Source organism: Lepeophtheirus salmonis, chromosome 12 (genome assembly GCF_016086655.4).
Source record: "Lepeophtheirus salmonis chromosome 12, UVic_Lsal_1.4, whole genome shotgun sequence".
NCBI classification, from domain to species: Eukaryota; Metazoa; Arthropoda; class Copepoda; order Siphonostomatoida; family Caligidae; genus Lepeophtheirus; species Lepeophtheirus salmonis.
This window is the reverse complement of record NC_052142.2, coordinates 5,599,817-5,618,622: the sequence shown is the minus strand read 5'-3', so window position 1 is coordinate 5,618,622 and position 18,806 is coordinate 5,599,817. Positions and strand designations below refer to the sequence as shown.

Here is an 18,806-nt window from a genome sequence, read left to right as displayed (position 1 = left end):
GATCTGAACAGAATAGCAATAATCTGTCCTAATTACTTTGAAAATACCAACACTTTTATCACTTAATTAAAAATTTTATTTCCTAATTCTGGTGATCGAAAACAATTAATTACTACGTCCAGTAATTTTAATCAGTCTTAATGTTTTTGGATGAAAACAGTGATGTACTCAATAAATCAACTGCGATAATGTTATCCATTCATGAAATATAATATCTTTGTTAGACAATTTAAATGTGTACTGATGAATTAGCCTGCCACACATTTTCGTCGAGGTTATCATCAATAAAACACTCAAAGTACTATCAATAAGACCAAATATTAAGATTTATGTTGAATATTATACTCATACAATCATAATTCTCATTAATTATTTTTTATTTTCATTATAGAACGTCTTCATGTTCTATAAATAGTTACTTATTCTAAATCGTAAATACCAAATATAAATAAAGAAAATATATATTAGATCAAATATTCAGAGCTGTATTTTAGTCCACCTTTTCAGTGCAAAGGTGAAGTACAAGTCTTTATGCTCTGGGTATTAGGGTGAAATATTTAATGTCCGGATATACCTGTAGTCTCGTCTAAGATATCCCTTTTTTACTATTTATTCTTTAGTCTTAGATAGCACTACTTTACTTTCGGATCCATTTATTTTGTGAATAAAAAAGCTTAAGAGATTAATGATGACAGCTTTTGTAAATGAAAACATATATTCAGGGAGGGAGTACTCTCCATCATTCAAGTAATAACTTCAAAAGCCAGAACCTCATTTATAATACCATCTTTTATATCAAACTACACATTTTGTATTTTCCGGCATTATTCTCTGCAAGGTAGTTTTCCACAAAGCCTTTTTGAGCTTTAATAACTATCTTAAGGACAAATATCATAAGTTTGCTATGGAAAATTCCAGTTTGGATTTTAAAAGAGGTAATGATAAGGGTTATAGGCATGAAAAAATTGTCGTATCTGTCCCTTCCTTTGTTGTTTAGAAGTGTGAGGAACACATCACTCATGAAAGATGTGGAAAGATTCTGGAATGTCTAACTTTTGTGTTTGGAATCGAACTTATTAGTGGCATTTGGATATAAAATTTCCTTTTAAATCTCCAACGATTGCAAAACTGTTATTCAGCCTACCTAAAAAATCTTTAGAGGGCTATAAATTTCAGTCACTTGACCCTTTAAGAAGTTGGATTAGTTATGATATTATGGTTATTGTTTCTTTTGCTTTTAACCTCCCAGTACAGTTGTGTTGTCTTTTATTATTTCAAAGAGATTTATCAAAACTACTATGAATACAATAATTCTTCGAAACGGAATGAACTCCTGAATGTTTTAACTTTTTGGCTGATCTTAGTCTGGTAACCTCCCAGACGGGAGATATGAAATAGGGCCTTCAGAACAGGATATCCAGTGCATTTTCGGAGCAGGTGCCTAGAAGGTCTTGGACATTCGGATAATTGTGGCTTATCCCTATAGTAGACACACCTGGAGTTTCTGTATTCAAAACCTAGCCTTGAGGTATGACATAATTTTTTGAAACATAATTAGCTTTTCCATGTTTTCAACTTTTTTGGGTGATCGTAGTCTGCTTTACTTCGATAAGGAAGGATAAACTAGGCCCCTAACCTTTAGAGTATTCTGCTACTCTAATTGCTTTTCTCCTGCAAAGCTGACTTTTAATCAAGATTTCTTTATATTTTTTATCATTGTTTTCTATAGGTATCTGGCAATAGGTTAATTAAGGGTCTACGAGTCCATATATACTGACAATACTAATAAAGCTAATTCGTCGTTGGAACTTTCTTGAACCCCCTTCTTCAGGAAGTATTATTGTATGATTTGGTGTGGGATAGATGATTAATACCTCAGAATAGAGTATTCTTGGATCTTCCTATTATTATTTTCCAGAGTGAAAAGTTGTGTTATGAGTATTGTCAATGGCAGAAATTATTGGTAGTCCTTGATAAATGATTTTTATTGCCAAATTTTGTGAGTGTTTGACCGAATTTATGGAAACAAGTACGCTGTTTCTGAGCTCCACTCAAACTAAGTCAATTATGTAACGATTAAAGGGAAAGAAAGTTTTCTATTTCGACGAATAAAATACCATTTTTTAGCAATTGGAACTTAATTTTCAATTAAAACGTTCTCTTCTATTTCTATGGACAGAGTTCGGGGGTTTTTTCAAAGTTTTTGTTGAAGATTTTTCATCTAGAGATTGAGGCTCCTCCGTCAGACAGATAATTGCCCCTTTAACGGGATAGCTAAAACTCTTTCAAAATGTTTGATTGGAACCAATTGGGTTATTTTGTAAATGATGTTGCTTATATCAAATGTCAAACGCTGAATGGACACCTTCCTCAAAATGTTTTTATAGGTACGCTAATTTTCTTAATGAAACTATTAATTGAAGAATTCTATGATATATTTTAACAGTAAATTAAAGAAAATTGAGCAAATTGAATAAAAAGCTTCCATAGAAACAAAGAATGATAAAAATATTTTTTAAAGACAAATTAAGATAAAAGTAGTTACATAAACAAAATCAAACAAATTATAAATGACAAATTTAAACAAAAACAGATAATTTCCAAATTGTGTTTATATAATGTAATTGGGCTTGTTAGAATTTTCAATTTATCGTACGGACTACAGGACAAGAAAAACAGATTCTAGCAAAATACGTAACCAATCATAATATATGACGTCACTATTATTAAGATTTTCCAATTTGATGAGCTTTAACGACTACTGGGCAAATATTTAAAAGCAAGGTGAAAGTCAAATGTCAGTCTTACACGCGTTATGGTATAACCTTGTAAGTTTATTAACCTTGGGTATTAGTTTGGTCCTCCATCGTTCATATTATTAATTCATCTTGACTTGACACCCAAACTGGAATACCCTCTTCAACACCGACGCCTCCTTCCAAGTTTTCGAGAGACAATTGTATTGACAATTAAATTTCTAATACAGGCATAGGAGAATGACATGACAATATAATTAAATCATTAATTGGAGAATAGTCACCAATGCAGGTAACATATCAAGAACTAAGCCAACAATGAATCATCCATATACACGGCACCCAAGAGGTTATCCAATCCCGTAGTTATTTAATACATATCATTACAGATTGTCATTACTTATTATTTAGATCCCTTCTTCAAAATCTTTAAATTTCACGGACATCAAACGAACTTTTTGAAATTAAATATTAAACAAATATCTGCTGACTTTTTAAAGTATTTATTCTTGACTTAAGGTAGCTAATGCTAGAATAAGGTAACCCGGTTTCCATATTAAAGCACAGGATATAATCTTCATGTATCTTGACGATGGAATTGTGAAGAAGTTTGAAGCAAAAATTTCATTGTAAAGGCTAGGACTAGTATTTTGCCTGATTGAAGCTATAGATAGGATCATTCGAGAATATATCCACTGTTTCGGTGATTTGAAGACGAGATTCAGTTATTGTACAATAAATGACAACTTAGAACCCTGAAATTCATTCACCTCCGTAAGTTAACAAATTGAAAAAGTTCATTACAATATTTCTTGTAGACATTTACTTCTTTATAAACTTTGTCGGATCCCAAAAAACTGCAGCATTGATGGCTTCTGTTGTATATTTTTTTCCCGGAAATCTTAGGCAATGTGACACAGATTTAGTTTTTACTTTGAAGTTCACTACAATATCTAAGTATCTCCTATCTGAATGGATAATTTTGACAGGAGAAACCTGTGGAGTTTACAATAAAATGAATCCAGAGGACGATGATTCAGAGGAGAGCTTGTTATAGAGATGTTTAGCAAACGGAACAATCTCTTCATTAAACATTTCCTTTTTCAATGCTTCATCCTTACTATTTTGAAGTTTAAGTATCCAGCTGCTACTAGACAGGAGGTTGATGGCGCAGATGAAAGATAGGTTGAGGGATTTGGTCATTTAGATGGTCAAGCATCCCTTTTTAGTCGTCTGAAAAGATAAAAAAGCATACTAAAATACTTATACTATTATAAAATAAAATATTTAATAAAAATATAGTATAGCAATGATTTTAGTGAACTAACTTAGCTGGATTACTCTCCCTTCCTGGTGTCTTCTATCAACAGATAGGGTAATGAATTCATTTACGGTGAAGTGTTGACTGCATAAATTTGAACTTTTTGTTGGTGTCTAATAATGTGTATCTCTTGGCATGCCCCTAAGCCACTTGCCCATCTTCATAGTAAATATATGAAGACCTCACAGCAGAGTTCTTAGAAGCACTAGGACTACTATGATTGTAGGAAGGAACAGAATACTCAAAAACCTGGATGAATATCAAACACAATAAAAAACTCGACTGTTCAATTGCTCCAGATATCTGAATGATATTTCAGACAAAACTCCTTTTTATTCAAATGTTATGAATAAGAATAAGTACACAAATTATTATTTATTCATTTTCCTCTGGCATAAAAAACGCACTTTCAGATATTCTAGTATTCTTTTATTTAATACACTATATTATAATCAGAGTTGAATCAAATATTATCTGCCTGTCTGCTAAAAAACCTAAAATAAAAATGGTAACTCGGACCATTTGCGGTATACTTTGGAGAAAAGCAGCATAGATATTATGACGTTTCATTAAATTTGCTGCGAACGGCAATGAGATTTAGTAAATAAACAAAAATCTCGCTGCGTATCTAGCAATAATTTAGGCAGGAAGTACAACGATGTCAATCATACATTCTACTCCGAATCAAAAAAAGACTTACACACTTATAAATCTGCAACAAATCATCAGTATTACCGTTCGTCTTTCATGCCATAGTGATTACTTATATATTCAATCTTCAAGAATAAAGGAATAACGATAATAACTTTGTAATATAAAAATTAAATATATTTTCAAGCAACTACAAAAACCCTTATCATATTCTTCGATAATCATGTCATTTTCATCTATGGTTATAATTTTTATTATAATATTCATTTTTACTCTTCAAATCTCTCCCCAGATATGATTAAATCTTTGTCATTTATCAAGTTTAGTCTTTACTCATATAGTATATGTACATAATAGTAAAAATATTAAGGGGTGTTGCAGTTCCCTAGTACTGTAACCACGAGCTGCTACTGGTTAAAGTATCTCAAATTTCCTTTAACTGTGTGAATTTCGAATTGGTATAGATTTAAATCAATAGATCGTAAAAAAAATCAATAATTCGAATAATTTCATTTTGAGAAAAGCAGATAAAAACTTACTGCATTATTACAAAAATAATTTTACTCAAAACACTAACTTTAACTCTTAAAAAACTAACTTTAACTCTTAAAAAAACTCTCCCAATATCTCAAGGCTAATATAAATAGAAGATTATACCATAAAGCGTTTACGACTGATTTTTGACTTCAACCACACTTTTTATAGTGACGTCATAGACTATGATTGATTACGTGTTTTGTTTACATTTTCCATCGTATAAAAGAAGAAACAATTTACATTCTTCATTCTACAATTTGAAAAGGTGTTTTATTTTATTAAAAGACATTCAAATCAATTGAGAATCTTCCATGTACTAGTGAAGTATATAAAGCTTAGTCTCAGTTTCTCAAGAGGATCTCTTTGTCGTAGTAAACTACAGTGAGGAACGAAGAAAGTTGTTCGATTTCACTCAAATTCATTAGAAAAATTAAATTAAAGGCTTATTCTGTGTTAACTTTTCAGCCTTGTCATAATTAATTATATCATTCAATCCAAGGACAATATATTCAATCCATACATATTGTAATTACTTATATATTATTTTTAGCGACTGTTGTTTGTCAGGATAGCTACTAGATACTCCTTGGAGAATGTGTGGAGTTCAATCTAACAAAAGATCGTGTTATTTGGTTGCTCCCAGCATAAAAAAATATACCATTTTGATAAAGTGTAACATAATTACATATAGGGATTATGAATAAAAAACTTTCATAATATGCATTTTTATGTACTAATTTAATTAAACTTAAATTTCATAAAATGAATATTTTATTAAAATAGAGCCAATTCATTCACAGTCTAACAGCTCCCATATTTACTCTTTGTGGATTTGATAGGAGATGAAAACTTCGCTCCCAACAGCATTACAGCTGTGTTAAATCCAAAGAAGAACTCCTTTACTTAAAACAATGTTGTCCATTCAATTTCCGAGTAATTGCTTGACAATATTTTAGGCACTCAAATTTCGAAAGTTTGCTGTTTAAAATTAAATAATGAGCCAGAAAAAAATAAATAAATACATATAATTTCCGCCTCTATTTTTTACTAATGAAATGAGCAGTTTTTGTACATTAATGGCTATTTTTTTTTTAAAGTACTTTTGTTTATAATATTAAGATAGTTTAGTCTAATGAATGTACGAGTATAAATGAATTTTTATAACTTCATATTATTCTTTAGAACACTTTTACATAATTATGATGATGAATTGATCAATCATCTATGGTTTAGTACAACAAAAAAAATCCCATGGAACTTATTAAAGTGTTTTTTCCATTTTTTTTTCAAAATTCCAAAAAAAGATTATGATGGCTCAGCAGTCCCCCTCTTCACTATGGTTTAAGAAATAGCCTTAGAGAATCTTGGATGCTGGAAGTATTACACCCTATAGTGGGAAATTTTTGAAGTAACGATTTGACCACAGATGCAGCAGCATAAATTAATCCTTCTTCCCAAATATGTATTTATGAAAGATGTAAATCAGTAGATGTTTATTCTATTTTATTTGTCTCATTATTTATATCTCCCTTAATTTCATCTTGAAAGATTTGAGTATAAATTTTATGATCAACGTCTTGAGAAAATTCTAGGGTGATTTCTTCTAAAACCGCTTAAATAAAAATAGGACCTAAAAGGATATGCAGGATAAGTGTTTATACATTAGTGCAGGAGGTCGGCAACCTATGGCACGTGGAGGCATATTCACTGGCACTCGCAAATTAGAATATAATTCCATAGTTTTTGTGTGTTTTTTACCATTATTGTTGATAGTGGCACAGGCATTGATTAGAAATGTTGAAGTTGGCACTCCATGTCTCAAAGGTTGCCTACCCCTACATTAGTGCATTGGGGATACTAAAACCTACAATTTGTTGCAACATAGTAAAATCACATTGGTGTCCTTGAGATCTGACGGAGCATTCTCAACCACCATATATACTTATAAAGTATCCGAAATCGATCCATGGCCTCGACCACATTAGAATGAGAGTGGGTTTCTCTAATATATCTTATTCTTGAAAAAAAGTTTTCAAGAAAATATTGATATAACCGAGATATATGAAAGGCCAATTTCATGATTTCATTATTGATAGAATGATATCATGGATTTTGAAGAAATAATTATACCCTTTTGGCAGGGCTTCAAAGTGGATGACTTAGGCAATTTTGTTTCTCTTAAATATCTTCATTGTGCCAACCACATATATCAGGCTTTGGAGAATATCCTTTTTTATATCAAAATTTACTCCAAAGGCACATTTAAAGTCCTTTTTGATATTGGTCAGGAGCTGTTCATAATATCAAACTATTTATTGGCTAGGTTAACGAAATCGGCTACTTTTTTCATGCATTGAGGCCCTAAAAATCGGAGGGAATTTGCACTTGTATGGCTTAATAAATCAACAGCTGGACGAACTCGTTACCTACAATTTCCTATTATATCAAAATGATTTGAATTTTTATTTATGACAAATTCGGAATTCTCTATCGTTTTCCTTCTATTTTATAATATTATTGACCTTCTTACTTTGAACGACTGCATTTAATTCATTCAAAACAGAATTAATCAATAAAATAAAAAATAAAATGGAGAACTGATAAATAGGGAATGTAAATTTTGAAGAATATAATTTATTTTCTACTATTTTTTCAATCAAAAGTAAAACAAGCGCATTATTATGTTGTTACATTTTAACTACTGTTTTCAGTAAAATTATTTATAATTAGATAGTGTGGCAAACAATTATTATTATTTTTTTTTTTTTTTGAGATCCTATATCTTTGTAAGAGTAATATTCTAATATGGTGACAAGTAATTTGGCTGTTTAGAAAAAGATTTCCGACTCAGTAAGTTTGGAAATTGCAATAGCATTCCGATATTTCGAAAGAAGTTAATAGGTCTCTTATGTATTTTGTAAAACATATAATCACTTAATAGTTCCAAATAACTGTATTATTTGTAATTAATTGATTTGTTTGAAGATCCTAGTTCTTCGGTAGAGTAATATCCCACACACAATTTAAAAATATCCCAGATTAAAAAGAGCTACCATTGAGTACCTGAAAATATTTGTACATTGAATGGGTGTTTAGTATTGGCACTTTGTACTGTATACCTACAAGGTTAATATTAACCTTGCCTACCTTTATATTTTTCGTACGACCATAAATTGTTTGGTATATAATAAAGTATGACACTTCTTATTTTGTCTTCATCTCATCAAAGCACAAGACAACCAATTTTCCATTTGTAGTTTCGTTGAATTTGATTTATTAAGTGATAATTTTGATTGTATTCTAGAAGCTGTTTTAAAATTTTGTATCCACGGTTTGAGGATTGTTACATTACGAACCGGAAATCGACCTTTGGATTGAATGTAACGGTAGGCTTTTGAGGAAAGAAACTTCAGTATCAGTCATTTAAAAATATCCTCCCTATCTCATTTTCCGACCCTCTTCCACAAATGATGAGTTTACAGTGAGATTTAGACAACTTCTTTTCATGTTTTCCTTTCATATCTTCCTTAAATTTAGATTTGGATTTTAATAATCTATTTTCCGATTGAAGGATTTTCACTTTTTCTTGTAAATTTGCATTCTGTTTCCTTAGTGAGTCGAGTTCTATAATGAGTGGATCTTTTCTGGTATTAAAAGCTTTTATTATTTCTATATTCCAAGATACACATGCTTGATTAGACGCGTTAATCTTTTCTACCACAAGTGTTTGAGTTGATTTTACATTGCTTTGGGATGATTTGTCAAATGTCCCAAAATATATGTGATTAGAATTTTCTTCAAAATGGTCCACAATTTTATTTTTTTCTTAGAGCTTGCTCAAATCCTTCTCCTGGTATAAGAACTCTTGAATGAATAGCATCTTCTTTCAATTTTCATTTTAAAAGTAATCCCAGCACTTCACCTTTTATTATCATTTTCTTGAAAATGATTATCACAAATTCTAGGGAATTTTTCTAAGGGGTCCTTTCGATGACAAGCACATTCCCATTTTTTTCTTCTTGAGGGATCCTATGGAAAATGATAATAAATTATATTGTTAGGAGAATCACAAATGGCAACTGACAGTTCCATTATGCGAATTCATTATACTTTTCCGAATGGCAAATAGGTATAATCTTAATAATTATTATTTTTATATAATAGATTTATTTTAAAATGTGAATAAAGTAGTTCTTAATTTTGACCTTTTTTGAATTTGCATTTGGTACCCTTTCTATTCTCTATGATGTCAAAATATCCCTGTCTTCCCCTGCAGTTGGTACAACATATCGAATTGAAAATTCTAGCGAGGACGATTACATGATGGTCTAACCCTGCATTTATATTAACTTTGCAATATCTCAAAGAATATTTGACAAAAAGGATTGATTTTTTTCACATTAATCTGCATTGTACAATTGTGGTGTAAATTTTATGATTGTATCTTTTTTTATGTTCGATAAAAAGGAACTGTTCCGAATGTTCCGTGATGGAACTGTCCCTAGTTTGCCCATATGTATGTTGGTATTTTATATTATTGATAAGACCCGCTCAATTTATAATCACGAACTAACACTACTTCTTTGTATTTCAAAACATTTTAATCTTAATTTTTTTCGATATATCAGAATGTCAAAACTAATATTTTTATATGGATATGCCTATGTTTTCATTCAGCAATAACAATTTACAAAATGTCAGCTAATTCCGATTAAGTGGGTGTGATTGAGGAATCTAGGAAAAATATAGGACATGAATAATATACGAGAAGTCATTGATAAACAAATAGATAAAACTTCTTCCAGGTGCATCCCAATTTTTCTTTTTAAATTAGTTAGCAATATGTATTACTTCAGATATTAAAATCATTAACGTTGTTTGTAGTTACAAATTTAAAGAAGCAAAAAAACGTAATAACTATTCAATATAAAATATGCATAACTGACGTCATTTCACTTTTTTTTTTTGTCTTATATACCACTAGTGCATATTTTTACAAATTACAATCATAGCAAGAAATACTCTAGAAGCTCCCTACTTTTTCTAGAATAAAATTTGTTGTTTCCTTATTGGTTATAAGTTGATATGACAGAAGAAGCAGCTAAGCAAAAGAAAATAATAACATTTCCCTAGGACAAGAAAGTTACCAACCAAAATTGTTATTACTATTTTATGCACACCTAAATTAAGTTTTTATTCACCTCTCTACATATTAAATATGTCATTACAAGTAGTGTCCTTTATGAGACTTCCCCATTTCTATCTATGGGTAAACCATTCAATTTTGACTCACTTTATGCCATGAATTTAAATCAAACATACAGAAAGCTACTATAAAATGTATATAATTTCGTAAAGTTGGGTTAACTAATGGACTCGTTCCTCGGACTTGCCCATTTTTTCCCTTTTTTAATATTGTTATTTCAATGAACTTTTTTATCAATATAATTTTGGTAGGTTATGAAGGCATACTATCGCAGCATTATAATTTTAAATATTTTGTAGCAATTCGCTCTTTTTTTACATATTAAATTAATACACGTAACTCATTTTATGTGCTAACATATATGTAATTATAGTATTATAATTTTTCTTAATAAAAGAGGTCAAATATTACCCATTTTTATTTCGTCCTCCTTAATCTTCTGTATCTGACTCAGAAAAACTTGAATCTAAATACTTATAATTCTAAATTGCTTCAAAATTACGGATTAATTTTATTTTTCTAAATTTTCATCATTCGAAGGAGATTCCAAGCAATGTTCAAAATAAGATGAATATTGTATATTCGGAAATATTAATTCCGATTTTATCATATCAAAATAGTAAAAATATACCAAACATTATTTATATGTTTTATAATTTAAATAGCCAAAATAGAAATTTGAATTAAAGTCAAAATTACAGACATTTAAATTCGACTCCAAGTACTCAGAATAGGTGCAAAACTCTAAAGTTGAATCTAAATAAATGTAATTTGTTGCTTCAATAACTCATTTTGAGTCTGGAAAGATGTAAAATATGTTAAAATTAATATTATCTTAATTTCCTAGGTTTTTTGGAAACCCTATTCTTTTTTTTTGTTAACAAATGTTTCTATTTGTGTACTCTGTCAATAAACCTGCTTTAACACTTCTGTAAATATCCTTCAAATCCATTATAATTAGTTAATATTTTTTTTTAATTGTTGTAGAATTCTCCATAAGCCATAAACAATATTAATAAATATTTTATGTTAAAATTTTATATATGTATTTAAGGTATTTGTTCTTCAACAATTTGACCCAGGAGTAGAATACCGCCCTGATTGGGGAACAACGTCTTCATCTTCAAAAGGAGGAGGACTTCTGATTGGACTCAATTCATCTACATCAACTACTTCCAGAGATTCTCAAGTAGGAGGACAATCCTCTACAACTTCCTCAAACAATCTTAGTGTGTCTTCTCGAAGCCTTCTCAAAAAAGATAACAAAAGATGACTATTACTCTGTAGCGCTTTAACTGATGGACCATATTCATATATATAGTTGAATAAATTAGTTAACACATTTAAGTGCTACAAATAATCTTTTACATTTTAATTATAATCAAAGACGGAGTTTGAAATTTGTATTAGAGAAGTCAATATTAATTATTTATGTATTACGTATATAATATTTTTATATTAAATCTTGAGGGTTAGGAGAGCTTGGCTTCCTCCCAATCTTTGCAAACTCCGCTAATGTTTATGATGCTAATATTTAATATACCCAAAAAATATTTTTGTTCTTTTACTATTTCGTTTAATTGTTTTGGATAGCGTTTAGTTAATTTTAATATGTAAATTAATATTTGAATAGTTTAGGTGTTTTTAAACTATATCTCGCAACAAATATACAGTCTAGTTTGTGAAATATTTAAGCTTTTCGTTTTTTAATCATTTCTATATTAAAGAAAAAAGACAAAACGGTAATCAAAATCTAAAAAATTTTATAAATCTGTAATTTTTATTTCAATGTCAAATTCTAACTTGGAAAGTCCATACCTAGAATGTAATATTGAACACCGTCAACTATGAAATTATAAGGAACTTCCATTTGAAAGAGTAAATCGAGATAGATTATATTAATTCTTGTTTTTGTAAATATACATGATAAAAATAAACTTAAAGTAAAGATTTTTATGAACTATAATTATCCTAACGTATGTACTTGGGTGTCTCATCCTTTGTATAGATGAAAAAAAGATGTTATAAAAATGTCAGTCTTCAAAAACTGTTTCTGTGGCATATATAGCCATTTGAGAATGAAATTTGTAAAATTGAATTTATTTTTAGTTAAAGGATTGAGATGTTTTAATTTTAAAGGTAAAAAGCAGAATTTTCAAAGTTTCATTATAGTTCCTTCCACAAGTTGTAAGGAAGAATTTAATCCTCAATTTCATTTTGAGGGAAAACAAATTGTTGAACAAATAAATATTTCGGATACATAAACGATCACAAACACTGTACTGAGCTCCAAATTGAATCAAATAAGTATTTGCGTAGCTACACTATATACATGGATAGGTTGTCAGAAACCCCCTTCTTTTGTATAATATAGGTAATTGTCATATATTTAACATTTACCTCTATTAAAGGATGGTGTACTAAATCATTGGAAGTATATCGTTCAATATAAATAATTTATTATATAAATAAATTTCTTTAAAATATACATTTAAAAAATATGGCACATCATTGATTACTACATTAACGTATTCATTTGCATCAAACTGCATTTAATCCAAATTGGTATTCAGGAATAGAAGCTGACTTTAGTTGGGCTTAGTTCAACATTCTTTATATTCTAAAACTTCTATTTCGAGTCAATAATACATAACATCTTTAGCTTGTCCCCTAGTTAGCCCAATATATTCGTAAGCGTATATTTTAATCAATAAATGAATTTTAGTGAAGAAGCCCTGCACAACCGGAAGGCCGGGATGTATTTTCAGATTATATTGGATTTATGATCCACAGGGAAGCGGCTGTGGAATAATTTTTTCATTCAATAGTTGGAGTAGACTCAAGTGAACTGCTACCTAAATGTAGAAAATACGACAAATCTGTAAAGGATTCAGTTCTTTTGTTGAAATAGCTTTTTTGATGATTCAGTTTCATTTAAAGATTCAGTTCTTTTAGTGTATCAGTTCTCATGTTAAAACAGTTCAGTTGGTGACTTTGCAGTTGTTCGTGTGCACAAATTAGAGTGCACTCAAAGTTGCAAGCTAATAAAATTGCACAAATAAGTGCTTCTTCACTTGAATATATTCATAAATCATAAAAACTTAACAAAATTGTCGAAGTTGATAAAAATATTTGAGTGATATATTCTATATATGGGAAACTTACGGTATAAACGAACGAATAATTTCTGCAACTGAGTACGTTCACTAAAAAGAGTCGTTCAAAAGAACGAATCGTTCACGAACGACAAAGCACTAGTCAAGGACTGCTAGAATAAATACACTAGTACACAAGCTGAAAGAATAATGTAAATGATTAACTATTACTCGCACGAACACGCTCCCTTCAAGATGAAAAATAAAAAAGTTTTTATTTATATTCAGCTTATTTATTTTAAAATTCTTAACCTAAACGATTTACAATTAACTATAATTATATATTAGATAAATTGTAGGGTATTACTTGGGGTTATATTTTCAAAAACACGCCACCTCTTCAAATATTCAATGCTCCCTCTATCTCCCTCGATAAAATTGTTATTTGTCCTAGGAGAAAATAGGATTGTTATCTCTACTACTGGAATTATTCATTGAAATCATGATTGAAATCTGTCCTACAGATTACAATCATGATCTCAACTAGGAGAATCATCGATTCTACTTAATTTCAATCTGTACTGTGATATATACATTTACATATAAAAAGAATGAATAATAATAAGAATATACCAGAATAGGAGAAGGTGCATACATTTCACTAATAGTGATGACGACAAAGGACTGTATTTTATAAAGTTGCATTTTTGTTCTTGTTATAATTAAGAATAAAGATATTTTTATTAAGCTTTAAAAAAACACGCTATTATATTAAAAAAATGAAATCAGAAAACTTTTGTTCTAACTCTGTAAACATAAAAGATACTGTGAGGTAAGTTACAATCTCCTGGGAAATATTGACTTTTCCTTATTCCAGAATACCTTGTTTAAGAGAACCACAGAACTATAATTCGTTTATATTTGTGTTGCAATACCTGCTTTCTATTTGGACATGGTACAAGGGTCCCTTAATACTCTCGTTCACATTTAATGTATAATCATCCCCAACAAAAAATTATTAGTGAAGTAACTCAATCATATATTTTGTAACAAAAGAAGGAAGAATTAAGAAATTACAATGACATTGAATCATTAAAATAGATTGTGGGTATTTTATAGTTACTTTATAAAATGATCAATGAGTTATTATATAGTTACGTTGTAAATATATATGATAATTGTTATATTGTTAAAATATGATTATTTGTATTTATATAACAATGTAAAACATGACATTGACTCTCAATATTTGATATTTTTGTGCATTGTTTATATGATTTAATTGTTATCATGGCAATATCAACACATAGATCACCAATGTTAATGCAAAGTAATTGAGTTGATATTATGACATATTGTAGATTTTATTAAAAATTTCTTATTTAACATTGTAAAATGCATGGTAGGGACAGTTCCTTAATACGACTAACTATCAAAGCGGGCACTATAAAAGTCAAATTTCTTTACGTCGATAAATTAGTAATGGAAATTGATAAGTCAAAACAACGACTACTTAAAGTAAAAATTTAATTGGGGTGTAATTTATATTTCGATACGTGAAATATATATATTTATTAGTAAAATCATCTTCACGTAATTGCTGTTTAATATAATTATGGATAATATATATAATTTTTTTTGGGGGAAAATGCTTAAGTTTCAACAAGTTACAACTAATAATATTAAAAAGAAGGAAGATAAGCGTGCTAAATAAATACAAAGCACATCTGTGAACCCACCTTATGTCATTAATATTAGGTCAACTCCTTCTATCTTGGTCATCTCATGGTAAAGATGATGTTGTGAACGAATTGTGAAGTCGGTAGGTTCCATTCAATGCTGTACATGTTTATAAATTTTGCTTTAATTTATTATTGATTTTCTTGTACAAATTTGTATAAAATTAAAAGAAAAAAATATGCCTAACATTTGACGTTGAATCAGCAATCTCCATTTTAACTTTAAAGTTGTAATATTTTGTTTCTTTTCACGCCGTTAACTTTATTGTATCACCCAACCTTTCACCCCAAAAATACCAACAGCATAGTTTTTTTATTCTTGGGTGGGATCTTTCCCTCGATAGTGAGTGATTCTTTGGAGATATAATTAGACAGGAATTCCTTCGAAATTTAAAGTATCAATTGCATCTTCTTGCTACAAAACTATCGTTGTTAGAGTTTGTGTATTACCAATAGTTGTTGGAGAGCAACATTATGATACAATTGAATTCATTGTATTTCCAAAACTCTGCTGTGAATGTATTCTTAGACATAATTATAGTTGATAATATTGTAGAGAAAAACGCGTGCGAGGAGAAAGGGGGGGTGGGGGAGAAAGACATATGGTACCATTGTTTAAAATACTGATATCATTCTTACTCATAATCACATCAGTATTTATTAGTTGCCTGCTTTATTATGATTTTTGAAGGTATAACGAAAGTATTTATTAGCAAAATGTGAAATAAAGATATACTATGTATAATTGACTTAGACGGTTTTGATCCGTTACAGTAGATTTGAAAACGTCACACTCCATGAAATTGTAATTCAATATGAACCATATTATCAGAAAAAAAAACTAATAAAACGACAAAGTAAGAGTATTTCAAAATATATTTGAAGTTCCAAGTTTAAAATAGAAGGCTTAAATTAAATATGATCTACATACTAAAAAATAAACCACCATACATTTAAGTTAAATATACAAAATTAAACAATTAGAATCATATAACTAATGATAACAATAAATTATAAATACAGAATATTAAAATAATAGATTGATCCAAATAATATTTTCTTGTTATAACATCGGAATACAGTTCAATATGTCATAACTAAGGGTGATAATTTTGGTGAGAATAGAAAAGCGTGCAAGGAGAAGAGAAGAAATACTTATGGCATCATTGATTAAATAATATACATCTTCTTCTATCAATCATGAACGTTATCATTCTCGCCTTTATTATTCAATATTAATATAATAGTAGATGGTGATAGTCGATAGAGAACTGAATAAAATGCCTAAGATAACGTCACCTTCTGCCTGAATTTCCCAAAAAGGAGGCCCAGGAATTTGAAAATACTTACCGGATTAGAAACAGATGGTTTGTTGGATTTGTCGATATAAATGTGCCTTTAGTCCCCTGTCTAGAATTCCACGCCACTCATTATCCTCATCTCATATCAAGAGCATGAATATTCATCTAAAAAATCAAGTTAATGATGAATACGTCAAGTCAGACTTTAACTTTGATCTCACAAAGATGCTTATTGCATGTAATATAACTTTATCCATTGCTAATTATCCTACGTTCAAAAAATTTATGGAGAAATAAACGGGTTAATTCTTCCCTTCCCGAGGAACCATCATTAATTAATGGAGGATGTTGGTAATGATGTCATTTATAGAAATACATATATAAATGTTTTGAGTCATCCACACCAAATGACGATCAAGCTATCAGTAAAAAGTATTTACTAATATAGAAATGGAACTCTGAATTTTGTACTATCTCACAGTAAGTATTCAATTTTTTTTTAAATCTAACCATAAAATATGATTCTATTTTAGCTAAATATATCAAGAATTACGATACACAACTCATTAAATGGCAAAAACAACTGCTTAAATGGTCATAACAACGGGGGCAGTATCTTTGAATGGTTTGCAACTAGTTTGTCTGAGACTAGTTTCTTCGTTTAAAGACTTGATCATTAGGTTTTCCAATATTACATAGTCAATAAATATTCCTTTTTTATCACATAAGGCTTAGCTATGGTTGATAGGCTCCAAGAAATGGTGCTCAGAAAACTCATAAAAGGCAAAAACAACTGTTTAAATGGTCACAACAACGGGGGTAGTTACATTGGGTGTAGCATTATAATTAGCAATTGTGTATATCCTTCATGATAATAGTATGTTGTTATACACGCATAAATAACGGGGGGAAAAATCTTTTGATGCTCTTAATAAAAAGTAATATCGCCGGACATTACTACATAATAAGGTTTTGCTCTAAATCTTTAAGATGGATTTATTTCTAACATTATTTTTATTAGTATATTTATTTTCTAATTTTATGATTTTGACATTTACTTTATTATTAATAGTTAGTTAGATCTTTATATCTTATCAGTAGAGATATATCTATCCTGTGCACAATTGTATATAGCAACTTCCACATAAAGAAGAGGGGTGGTTATCTTTTTGATTAAACTCCACGTCTTGCTTGTGTTTTCCAACCTAAAGTTATGACATATTTAACTGGATTCCGATGTCAGAACAAGAAAATATTATTTGGATCAATCTATTATTTCAATATTCTGTTTATATAGTTGATTGTTATTAGTTATATGATTCCAATTTTTTAATTTTGTATATTTAACATAAAGGTATGATGGTATATTTTTTAGTATGTAGATTATATTTAATTAAAGCCTTCTTTTTTAAACTTTGAACTTCAAATATATTTCGAAATACTCTATATCCTTTATGATACTATAATACTCTTGCCGTTTCATTCGCTATTATTCTGAGAATAAGGCTAATAATGAATTACAATTTCATTCCTATGAATGACATCATTAACAACATCTTCCATTAATTTAATGATGGTTCCTCGGGAATGGATGTGTTTACCCGTGTATTTCTCCATAAATTTTTTGAGCGTAGGATGATTAGCAATGGATAAGGTATATTACATGTAATAGCCATCTTTGTGAGATCCAAGTTAAAGTCTGACTTGACGTATTCATCATTAACTTGATTTTTTAAATGAATATTCATGCTCTTGATATGAGATGAGGATAATGAGTGGTGTGGAATTCTAGACAGGGGACTAAAGGTACATTTATATCGACAAATCCGACAAACCATCTGTTTCTAATCCGGTAAGTATTTTCCAAATTCCTGGGCCCCTATTTTCAGAAATCCAGACAGAAGACGACGTTATTTGAGGCATTTTATTCAGTTCTCTATCGACTATCAGTTATTATTATACTAATATTGAATGATATAGGGAGGAATGACAACGTTCTTGATAGAAGAAGATGTATATTATTTAATCAATGATGCCATGCATATTTATTTTTTTCTCCTCGCACGCTTTTCTATTCTTACCAAAATTATCACCATTAGACATGCTCCAAGAGCATTCTAAATTTAAAAATCCCGTTTGGAGGCCAAGAAAATTGTTACATGTATATTATTTTTCAACTATGTAAGGCTTGTAAGCGATC

General features: G+C 29.5%; 1 protein-coding gene and 1 long non-coding RNA gene across 35 annotated transcripts in view; one reads left to right on the top strand and one right to left on the bottom strand.

Annotated features, from left to right (window-relative positions):
- Window positions 1-12,422, top strand: part of slo (calcium-activated potassium channel slo) — a 291,323-nt gene extending 278,901 nt beyond the window's left edge. For all 33 annotated transcript variants that reach the window (XM_071892349.1, XM_071892327.1, XM_071892328.1 and 30 more), the window contains one exon: window positions 11,526-12,422. In XM_071892349.1, the coding sequence (XP_071748450.1) occupies window positions 11,526-11,744 (219 nt within the window). In that variant the 3' untranslated portion in view covers window positions 11,745-12,422. The remainder of the gene's footprint in view (window positions 1-11,525) is intronic.
- On the bottom strand, window positions 360-14,110 carry LOC121127054 (uncharacterized). Of its 2 annotated transcripts, XR_005867470.2 has the most exons (3): window positions 13,637-14,110; window positions 8,413-9,294; window positions 360-8,328 (listed from the first exon to the last, which is right to left on the bottom strand). It is a non-coding gene; the product is annotated as an uncharacterized lncRNA (long non-coding RNA). The 2 variants fall into 2 exon arrangements; XR_005867469.2 differs by lacking the exon at window positions 8,413-9,294 and having other exon boundaries at window positions 360-3,989.
- Window positions 14,111-18,806: the final 4,696 nt, after the last annotated feature.